The 12142-nt window shown below is 39.1% G+C and overlaps 1 protein-coding gene across 3 annotated transcripts in view; it reads right to left on the bottom strand.

Annotated features, from left to right (window-relative positions):
• NOX4 (NADPH oxidase 4) overlaps positions 1-12142 on the bottom strand; it is a 104282-nt gene that overhangs the window by 57334 nt on the left and 34806 nt on the right. For all 3 annotated transcript variants that reach the window (XM_015852361.1, XM_015852360.1, XM_015852362.2), the window contains one exon: positions 3794-3854. In XM_015852361.1, coding sequence (XP_015707847.1) covers positions 3794-3854 — 61 coding nt within the window. The remainder of the gene's footprint in view (positions 1-3793; positions 3855-12142) is intronic.

The raw sequence follows: 12142 nt of genomic DNA, 5'->3' as shown, positions 1-12142 counted from the left end.
CCATACCATCAGCATCCACCTCTGACACTGTGGGCCAACATAATAAAATAGGAGGCATTACTTTTGGGGCATCTCCCATAGATCTGTTGTGGTTCTTGCTCAGCATCTCATGTTGCCACAGTGTTAACTAAGCTGAGAGCATGGAAGTCTCAGATTTAATGGGTTGTATTAAAGTGCTGTTATAGGGCTTTCATAATTGATACCTTGCTGCTTAGAATGGCGGACAGCTTTTGCAAATATTCTCCAGGATCATAACCACCTGAACAGCAGGATGATTTCACTACAAGACAAAAATGACTGTAGAACACAGAACAGCAGCAGTGTTTTAAACACAATCCCATCTCAATGTCTACCAGAAACAGCCTGCAGCATAACGGCAATGTTTTACTGCCTTAAATCATGCAGTTCACCACAACACTTCTGAGTGCTGCCTGCTTGTTTCCCCACAAAAACATGTTGCATGGCTTCAAAAGCCTGTTATTTCAACACCATCAATACCACTTTCCGTCTAGCACCCTGAAGTCTGGCCAGTAAATAAGACACACTGTCTTGCATTGCTGTGTTTTCACTGCTCTTGAGAGGCTGGACACATCAAGCACAGTCTGTGGGTTCTCTCCTTTTCCCTCCAGAGGTGTCAGATGGAATGTCAGCTTTCAGACTAAACAAGTGGCACTTGAGGCAGCAGTGAGAAGAGCAGAAACACACCATGACAGGTGACAACACTAGGACAAACCAGGAGTCAAGTGAGGAAAAAACAACTTAAAATCCTTTCATAAATACTAAGGCTCCAAATTTCTCAAAGCTGACTGAGAAAAAGGTAACCAAAAAGATATGAGAGAAGCAAAACAGATTAGGTGTTTAGTAGCAAAATCAGCTAATTAGCTCATCTACAGATCTCATTACAGATTCATACAGTAAGCCTTGCAGAGACACCAGTGATCTGAGAGGTTTAAAGCCATCACCCACCAGCACTACCTGCTGGGCAGCTGCACTGTAAGACATGCTGGTGTAGCTCAGAATGAGAGCTAGTTCAAGCCGCATGGCTTCACATTTGCCATTACCAGACATCAGCCACCAGAAACCCACAGTAAGTACAGGGATGCCCAGAGAGGTGGTGGATACCCCATCCCTGGAGACACTCAAGGCTGGATGTGGCTCTGCACAACCTGATTGAGCTGCAGATGTCCCTGTTCAGTGCAGAAGGGTTTAACGAGATGACCTTTAAAGATCCCTTCCAACTCAAACTGTTCTATGATTCTATGACTTACATAAGCACGTGTCTGAAACAGCAATAATTACATTATCATTCTTCAGCAGGTTTGTAGGAGCTATGTGTAAAATCCACTAATTCTACCACAACACAGACAAAAAATGACAGATCTCAGATTTATATTAGAAATATACACAATGCTTCTGAGAAGCGCAGGTTCTCAAGTGTTCTGAGGTCAGACATCTCCATTTGATTTCAATAAAGCAAGAAATACATCACTTAGTGGATCTGGATTACTCTTAGCTTTGTGAAGGTCTTAGAGATACAATTTCTGAAGATTTGTTCTTTCTTCCTTATTTCTTCTGTCCCACATTTTGTGATATTCAAATCATGGCTTTAAAAAGCAAATAATTATATATATTGCCTTAAAAACCCACTATGTACTTGTTTCTATGCAAAAAGAAAAATAATAATTCTCAAGGGACTGTTTTTTTTTTCAGAAGCTGCTGATTCCAAGTTACTGGATATCTACAGTTACATGCACTGGGATATGGACAATAATTGGCATTATTTAACAGCCACATCTCACCAGTAGCTGATAATTCTATTACCCCTTATCTTTCCTCTTGACACACAGTTGCTTTCCCAGCTGACAAAATACAATCACTAAGGCCACAAGGTATTCCATTCAATTTTCAAAACACGAGACTCAGTGTCAGAGACTTGACCTGAAACATAACTTACAGAATTGATTTGCCAGCACTGTGCTTTCAGCCCCAGCTCATGTCCTTACAGCTAATGGAAGGCAATAGTTCTTTCTGTATGTCTTTCAGGTGCAGGCAGCAGAAACTGAACTCAGTGAGGAGAGCAACATCTCAAATGAACCAATTCTTCCCTGTATTTCACACCGTATCTGCACTCTTCTTGCATCTCTTTAATTTAAGCCTGTAATTGAGATCTCTAAAATAAATTGCTAACTCTCTTTGGTATCATGCATAAACTGTCAGGAAAGTGAAAATGTGATACATAGAGAATCTGAATAAATAGGATAAAAGCCGAGGGAATAGGTTGTGAGGAGCTTAAATGACAGAATGCTGAATAAAAACTTTCCCAGCCCAATATCCTGTCTCTGGGAGCAACCATTAAAATATGATTAAGAAAGATTATAAGGAACATGGCAAATGTCTTAGTACATCTTTAGTATTCTCCTCGAACAGTCAGAGGATTAGAGACCATTAATTGTTAGAGGGCTTAAGGGAATGAGTGAGAAGAGGGCTGTTTGGTAGAGATGCAGGGTAAACAGCCTGCTTCCTGACAGCACATTTGACCCAGGGGGAGATATCCCTGTGTAGCTATACCACAACAAATGCTCTTTGTATTGTAACAGTATTTTGTGTTCTACTTAGGTCAATTTCTACAGCCCTGCTTAGGCAGACCTGCTTCATAATGAAGAATATAGATACTGAGCTGGAAGAAAAACATTTGAATATTATTAAAGAGCAATTCACAGCACTGAGGGAGCGACTTCAAAGATGCCACTTCTTCACTTGGAAAACTCTGTCTAGCACTTCTCCACTCCATTTGGGGTTCATACTGTACTGTCCCAACCCAGGTAGGAGGAGTGTACAAAAAGAGCATACTGAGGCAGAACAAAGACCAGTTAGGCCCATACTCTGCCATTGTCAGACCAATATCTTGCATTTTAAGAAAGGACAGAAAACTGGGGTGATTATATGTACAAATGGCATTACCCTCTCAACCTTTTCCTTTTAAAGTTTCAGATACTTCCACAGCTGAGTACACACTTGGACCAGTAACTTGAACAGACACTGATGCACTTATTTTCCCTGAACTGGTCCAATTCATTTCAGGGTTTAGTTTGACTCCATTCCACAAAAAACAAGAGCCAAAACAAATTAACACGGAAAACATTGCTTCGTAGGAAACGAACAAGATGGTGTTGTTTATTTATCTTCTTTACAAGGAAATGCTATGCTAAGCAAAAAGAAAGTCAGCTGCCAAGCAATGATGACAACTAGCACTTGAGTATACAACTGTACTGGGAGCAGGAAATTAACATTTTCCTCTGCAGGGAATCTCGGTTTACACCTTTGGTCTGGAGGACATTCAGAGAGCAATGGAAGAGCATGGAAGAACATGAAAGCAACCTGTAATCTCACTGTTCCATGGGTGTTAATTAACCTGGCAGCCATTCAAATCACTGGCATTAAAATCCTCTTATCTGAGAGCTGCACATTTCAGCAGTCTCTGCTATGTACAGAGGCACTGTACAAGGGCAGCAGGCTAGCAAAAAACTAGGAAAAAGAGGCAGAAGCTTGAGGATGACTGCAAATCATTAAACTGTGATCAGAACATCTGTTAGTAGTTGGAGAAACATGCTATCTGGAGAAATTCACATCTCAATAAAGCAAAGGTGCATCAAGAATGTAATAAGAACATCTTTGAGAAAACAAGCATAAATGTTCTCTACTGAAAGTGTGCTGTGATTGAGCAGAACTATGCTGAAGCCAGAAAGTTTGAATAAAGATATTGGTCTCTGAAAGGAATTGTTTTTCTACGTACCTGTCCAGTCTCCTACTACTTTAAGGTGGACCCCAAACGTTGCTTTGGAATCTGTAGGGCACTAAAAATATTAAATATATTAAGGACCAATTCCAAGTAATGAGAAAGTAAACAACAACAACAAAAAAATAAATGCATTCAAAATACAGTTGTTAAGACAGAATCTGTTGTAAATAGGTCATTCCTGAGGAGCCCTATCAGCAGCTACTCCCTTTATAAAACAGGTCTAGCACCAGTATGGTTCTTCCACTCAATCTTAACCCTTTCACCTGCTTACCTGGAGGTACAACTTGGAACAACCACTTCCCTAAGCATTACTCAGCAATGATAACAATCAAGGATAGAGCAGCACAAAAGTACATCCCCCTCCTACCCTTACCATTCAACATCAGGAACTGCCCCAACACCCCTAAATCAAGGCATTTAAGGAAACATCTTTCCATTTAGAGATTTCTGGTTTTTTTCAGTGCCAGGGCTCCTAATTTCAAGCTGATCATTTTCACACAAAAGCTGTTGCTTTATTTTATACTAAAACTGAGCTTTTGATGCCCTTTACAAGAGCTTAGAGCCTGCAAAGGAAGAACATCAGATTGCACAACACACAATAAAATCACTTTGCAGACACTATGCTCTCACTTTGCACCATGTCAGGGATACTTAAATGTAACTATCAACAAAGGAATTGTTATTTACAATCTTATTTAGGCCATGATATCTGGAAACTTCCAGTCATGCCACGTCAAAGGTCTAAGGAGTCACCTCAGTTTGACTCCTTGTTAGCCACAGGGAGAGCTCAAACTTGGTGGCTGGACAATTTCTTCTGAGACACCAAATGATTTCACACATGAACAGGACAAGCGTTACTCCTCAAAGATTCTTCACTTTCCTTCTATAAATCAACACTATTAATTTCGCTTTGACGAAAGACACTACTACTGTATCTTCCCTAGAATCTTCCCTAGAATCTGCTAACGACTGATCTAAGGTCCATCATGAATTCAACACCCAATCAATGACACTTTATCTCTGTTTCCTCCTGCTACAGACAAATACAAACACCAAGAGAAAGCTGAAACGCATGGAACATATCTGCATTATAAATAAAAGAAGCTCAGGGAAGCCAAGCACTGAAGCCAAGTTTGTGAGGACATTTTTCCAACCATTTCCAACATTAAATCAGTCTCAGATAAAACTGGAGTGGGAAACCACTGGCCTCAGGGCTTGAGGATCCATTCAAACTCCTCCTTATAGAGCAGAAAAGAAGTAGGTAATATTTTAGTATTCTCTACATCTTGCCTAACCTAGACCAAGGATTAAAAAGCCCCCACTAGTCATTCAATCTTCCTGAAGAGGAAGACCATTCTTTTTTAAGAGTACTGATTACTACTAAGATTTGCTGTCAGCTTTCAAGTTTTCCTACAAACATTTAGTATGGATACTTATTTAGGCAAGTCTTAGCTTTCAACAATACAGTATTAAGGTAAGGTCGCAGACAAATGTCATATAACAAGGTCTATATTTGCTATAACAAGGTCTATATTTGCTATGGCAATTTGCACTGTCCTCCAGAAGAAAAACATAAGAGCAATTCTCAACATAAAAATAGATATATCTCCTCTCAGCTAGAAAGAAGCATTCAAGCCACAAAAATATTGGTTTTCCTGGGGACTTTTGTAGGAGCCTTTGACAGAGTTGATTTTTCATTCTGGGTTGTCCTGCGGCTCTCTGTGTTTCACAGGAGACTGACTGGTTTTCTTAGTACAAACATGAAAAATCCCAGCTTGGCACTTCTATAAAACTGTCTGTCACTCCCTCATTCCATTACAGATAGCGGCTGAACAACTCTTGACTCTAGCCAAAATAGGTTCAAATCCATTACACTTTATGTTAACCTTGGGACGAACTCCTTTCTACATTAAAAACGGCATTTATATATCTTTAGTCTCTAGGAATCCTATTTTGATACCTATAACTAGGCATCAGGGTTTGTTGGTGAGTTCTAGAAAATCTTATTGTGCTACTAAATCTTACCAGAAGAAACACACCCATCATGTGGGCAACACAGTGTTAAATTCCCCACATTCAAGAGAAAGAAAAAGTGCAGATGGTCCAGCAAAGAGCCACCAAGATTATTTGGTTACAGAATCAGACATAAAAAGAGAGATCCAAGAAAATGTGTGTTTAGTCCAGAAAAAAGAATAAAAAGAAGGTTCAGAGTGATCAGAGTGGCCTTTGACATGGTCCCACGCCACATCCTTATCTCCAAATTGGAGATATGGATCGGAAGGATGGACTATTCAGGGAATAAAAATTGGATGGATGGTTGTAGCTGGAGGGTTACGGTAAACAGCTGAATGACCAGGTGAGGCCAGTGATGAGTGACATCCCTCACTAGTCTTTGGACAGGTACTCTTTAATATGTTTATCAATGACACATTAGACAATCCCGACATAATAAGAAATAAAAACTGAAACACATCATTCTCACAATTTATTTTCCTTAAATAATGTTTTCCAAACTGGAAAAATCAATAACTTGCAATAAGAATGGACACTGGACATTATTAAACGGAATGTCACAAGTTGCACAGTGGTTCTTTCTTCAATTTGAAGAGCTGTAATGAACCTCATTTGATACACTCATTTGATTAAAATGCCACAGTACACAAATTAACTGTGGCAGATAGGTGTAATTACATGAAGCTACGTTAATCTCACTCTAACCCCGAGCTATCTGTATCTTCAAGAAGTGAAAGCTCTCACAGGTAGGAACGTCTTTGCTAATCAGGTTGTCTGCTTGCATTTGGCCATCCTCCAAAAAAAGTGAAGACCAAAGGAATTCTGTGAAATTTAATAGACCTGTGCATATTTACACCCCTGGAGAATACAATGTTCTTAGCATGGAAGGTTTTCACAGAGTTGCTAATCACAAGTGGGAAAGTTTGTAATATATATTTTATTTCTATTTTTTTTTTAAAAATTTTTTTTTCATGTATTTTCACATTCTGAGCAATGAGGATAGCATTTTGGGCACAGAACTTCTGGAATATAGATACAGAAAACACATTCCAGTATTTTTTCTTCCTTTTTTTAAAATGCTGATCATAATAGAAACACAAATTATCACATCAGGAATTAAGAACACCCTCTGGAGCAGCAACTGAATTACACTTACCACTGGTTATAGCTCTGGTATTTATGTCTATGCCGAAATAAAATATTAATTAAAAATACATCTATAACTTAATAATGTAAGTAATTAATGTTTACCTCAGCACTAGATTAATATACAGTTGAAATATATTTTATAAGTTTTATAGACTGAATGCAATTCTCTACTTTCCTCTATGCCTTGCTTTTTATACAAAGTGAGGGGACTGATTACTGTGAGCTCACAGTGGTAATGATTAACACCCACTTTATATCGGTATAAAACTCTCTTGGCATTGACAAGGAATGGAAAATCTAGGCATATGAGAGTACAACATATAGGAAGTGAAGCCTGTCTTGTCAGCAACTGTGTTTCCAGCCTCCAACACCCAGATATCACCTATTCACCTATCACTTATTACCAGTCAGGAATTCTACCCAGAACAAGAATGAGGTCACATCTTATTGAAACAATAATGATTCTAAATACCACTGAAATATTTTAAAATTTTCTTTTAGACTTTGAGGTGTTGGCAGAGGCGTTAAGAGCAAACTACCAAGAAAATACATACTTAATTCCTGATATTTTCTAGTTCTTCTGTTCATCTCTACCTTTGTCCATAAGAACTGTGAAGAGACGTTATTTATTTTTAGTAACAGAGCTGTTGTGGAAGGTGTGACAGATACATGAGAATTACACTGCAAATTAAAAGAAAAAATGGAAGGGGAAAGGAGGTCCAAGTTATGTACCCCCGTGTGACTGTGTGAATAAAGCACATGAGACGCTCCTGTACAGTTGAACTTACCTACAGGCTTAACAGTGCTGGAGACACTGCTCTCAAACTGATGCAACACGGCAAACACCAACTTCTGTCTTTGGTGCTGTAGCAGGTGGCCTGAATTATTCTCAGAGCTACTAAGATCTACGCCACAGCTGGAAGAGCAAAGAAAAACCTCATCTTGTCCATTTTCAAGACCTATAAAATGTTTGCAGTATTTGTTCAAATAAAGGTAAACTGCTTCAAAGGAGGTTTTCACTTATTGAAAAAGTTGATTCTAATGTAGGAGTTTGCAGATAATCTGGCAGGGCCTGCAAACACTGATAAGTCCCTGGTCTGCTTTCATGTCTGTGACAGCCTGCCAGGGGGAACCAGCTGTGCTGCCAACCCCTGCTCCATCAGCCTATCCTTGCTCCAGACTCAAGAGAAATCCTTGCACAGATCAAGGAAAACATACAAAAGACAGCATAGCTGGAAAAGAGGCAGGACTGGAAGAAAAACAGAAAGAACTACACACAACCAACCTATTCTCCCTCCCACACTGGGGAAGGGAAAAAAAAAAAAAAAAAAAAAAAGGTTTTTGAACTGTCAACTGACAAGAGCATGTGAACTTCATAATCTCAGTAAGATCGTAAGCTGTAGTTTGTCTGGTTTCATATAAAACTGGTATAAACATTCCTAAAATGATTCATTCTGACATTACAAAATGAAGAGGAGTGATGACAAACACAGGCATGCTATATAAAGGTAGCCAAGAAGTAGTAGCTAGACTTCAGACTGACTCATAGGAGGTGAATGCTGTAACACTGGGCTACCCCTTTTTTAACTAACGCATCCCATATGAAGCAAATTTCAAAGGGAAAAAAGGTTGATCTGTGGAGCNCTGCCGCAGAGGTGAGGAAAATCTCAGAAAGGCTCTGTTAATTTGTCTGCTTCAAGTTATACTACAAATCAGATTTTGTCTAAGAGCCTTCCCTGTTAGAGAGCCACATAGCTATCCAAATTTAACTGGCAGACAGCAGCACATCTCTGACTGTGGGAAAATTCTAACCATGGAATATAATTTAAGCATCAGGGGTGTCTGGATGATCAAGACAGGACCACCATGTTTTCAATACTCTCTGCTTCAGCCAGAGCCCTCCTATTGTGGATCTGACTCTTAGCAATCAGCCCAGCTGCAGAAACATATCCCAAGCACTTTTCCCTTTCACTTTCCATTCCTTTACACTACTCGCTGTCCAACTCCAAACACCTGCAGTCTAGCTAGTGGAAAAAAACACACCAAAATATTGTGGGATGTTTGGGATGCATCACTGGCCAGCTGCAGCAGCAAGGAGGATCATTCTGGTCATCTGAGGTCTAACACTGTCTGTAACAAACCACAAACCCACACCCACTAAATCCTGTGGGCCTACAACTGAGTATTTGCTACTTCATTCCCTGCAGTCTTCTGTTGTGAAATTACTCTCAGTATTCAAAACAACAGGTTTTTTTTCTTTTTTCAAGTGTCAGCCTATGAACATTCATTCCTTCATGTCACTCTTACACCAGGGAAACCCATGGATTTTTAGCATAATACACATCTTCAGACTGTAAGCAGACCAGTAATTGAAAATGTAAAACTCTTGTTAATGTTAAATGTCCCCTGTTTTTGAATAGCAAATGCCAGATTTCAGAGGTGCTCAGCCTTGGTGGCTGTGAAAGGTCAAAAGAGACAGTGGAAATTCAAACAGACACTAGAGGTATCATAGGTCTGAGACAACTAGCAGTTTTCATTATGCATTTCAGAAAATGTTGTTAATATTAAGTAATTAATATGCCCAGACTGATTTCTAGTAAGTCTGCAACAGCCTCACCCATGAAATGTTTGCAGTATCGATGCACTACTAAGCTACACTTACAGACTAGTGAGTCTTTTGTTTTTGCCTCTGTAACTTAACCAAGACAAAAAAACCTGCAGACTAGCCTTCCAATCCCAGTGGATACATTACATTTCTCAAAACACACCAACTCTTTACATTCAGCCCATATTATGCATTTCAAGTTGCTAGCTAATAGGAAAAACAAACCACAACTTTATGGGATGCTCAGGTTGCAAACATTTGTCCCTGATGGAGCAGAAGGCAAGCAGAACTGTATTTCAACCCAGGATTGCTCTTTGAGTCCTATGTAGGAATATAAACTCATGGTTGAGCAGCACTGCCTTGAGTTGACAAATGCACAGCCAAGGGAACAGAATGGCACATCAGGCTCTGTCTCCATCATCCCTAAGCACTTACTGCAGGCAGGCTCTTAATTTTAAGACAGCAGGAGAAAGTGATTTCTTTAATACTTTCTTAATGTATTAACTGTACTAAGGCTTAGAAACTTAAATTTTCTCTTTCACTTCCTAGGCTTTTCTCTAACCTAACCTAGAAACACTGCTTCTGATGGGAGAAAAAACCCTCCTCTGCTACAGCCAGAGAAAATTTATCATATACTATAAACTTGCTTTTATAATATCAGAAAAAAACGTCTGAATATGACACCTTCTGTTTAAAATATCTGCAGAAGGAGAACATAGGATTTAGCAAACTTGAAAATAACAACTTCTGTGATACCTTTATCCAAAAGAAAAAGATTTGTAAGTTTAAATGAAAACAGAGCTTTACTTATGGTTTTTATGCAGTCCCCAGAACTATAAAGCCCAATGTGAAACCAAACCAGATAAACATGTCTAAGGAAGTGCTCTAAAGGCATCTGAAAGATTAAACTATTCTATTTTTGTTTTACTTAAATTCTTTGTCGAACAGCTGCTAGACTCTACTTCTATGAAGAGCAGACATGCTCCAGGGATTTCTTCAGTTTGCCAGCAAGATACTTCATAATATCTGCATTTCCCTAAATGTTCCATGAATCATTTTATAAAGCCAAGTTTCATAACCATTTGCATGAGGTATTTAACAAAGTTTACTAGAATGTCATCACGCTAGAATGTTTTTGTTGTATTTATCTGTCAGTATGAACTTAGTTCTTTATGTCCTTACATCCTTTTTACTTTGGCAAACTTCTCCATTTTTTGGATGAAGTATTTAAGATTCGTGCCCCCGGGCCTTTCCTGTAGTAGTGTTTATTTCTCTAGTTTTTGTATGTATTTCTACATCAGCTCCATAGACTGTCAGTGGTGAACTCTCATTATCCAGGGACAGAGATAAACTTGCTCTTCAAAACCCTGTTTTTCTTTTATAATAACAAATATGTTATTCATTGTGACACTGTCATTTATACTTATGTATTATTTGCTGAGACCTTTCTGACAAGGCATCAGGCTCCAAACTAAATGCACAGATCACAGCCATCACCTTGTAATCCTATCAGGCCTAAATGCACTTAGTATCTGGATTAAAACAGACTGGAAGGGAAAAAGGAAAAGTCAATCTACAGAGGAAAAATAAAAGAAAAAAACCTTATAAGGTAGGAAACATGCAAATAAGCAATAACCTGAAGACATGTAGGCAGCTTAAGATAATTTGTCCTGAACACCTCCTTCAGCTAATTCTCCTGTTTACTGTGAGATGATTAATGGGTTTAGGAGTTTCTCTGTCTAGGTTTCACTAATTTTATTACTTTACAATTTTAATTTGGATACAGATCAAACTAGTTTTTGTTGAAACTAGGCCTGAGGGAACGGCATGGAGCTGTCAGGGGAGGGGTAGCTGGGGGGTGAGGGAAAGGGTCTGCACCAGGGGGTGGTGGACAGGGAACAGCCTGCACAGGGCAGTGGGCACAATCCTGAGCTGCTGGAGCTCAGGGAGCATTGGGATATTGCTCCCAGACGTTGGGTTTTGATTCAGCGTGGAGCCCAGAGTTGGACTCCACCACATTTTATCATTCTATGGGAAGCATTGTCTCAGTATCTACATGCAACTAATAATACTCTGACTTCTCATTTCCTGAGTGCTGAAGTAAGACTTCAGGTATCTTGTTATGGAGAAATGTCAGAATACCTGAAAAAAATCATTTAAGACACAAACAACTGTTATAAATGAAAGAGGCAGTCTTTTGAACATGTATTCATAGATGCTTTTTGCAGAGCAGAAGATTTCACCCAATCTCAGATATCAGCCATCCAAAAATCCAGAAGAATTCAGTTTCTGGTTATGTCCTTACCTCATGGTCTGTCACAATCTGAGTTCAATCTGAACTGATGTAATTGTTTTCTACCTTCTTTTGTCAGAATAATTCAATGCTGATAAAACAAGATTCTTGTTATATGAGGGTGCTGGGTGTAGATATCAGACTCAGTAGCTAAGCTGTCAAAACTGAGGCTTGTAAGTGTTTGTGGCTTGCACTGACTTTGCAGCAGAGACCACATGAAAGTATCCAGCACATCTTCTGACTTAACATCTACAAAACACAAAGCTATTTCTACAGGACTTAC

The sequence above is a fragment of the Coturnix japonica genome, chromosome 1, assembly GCF_001577835.2.
Source record: "Coturnix japonica isolate 7356 chromosome 1, Coturnix japonica 2.1, whole genome shotgun sequence".
Lineage (NCBI taxonomy): Eukaryota > Metazoa > Chordata > Aves > Galliformes > Phasianidae > Coturnix > Coturnix japonica.
Note: the sequence above shows the minus strand (reverse complement) of the source record. Positions and strands in the feature narration are given on the sequence as shown.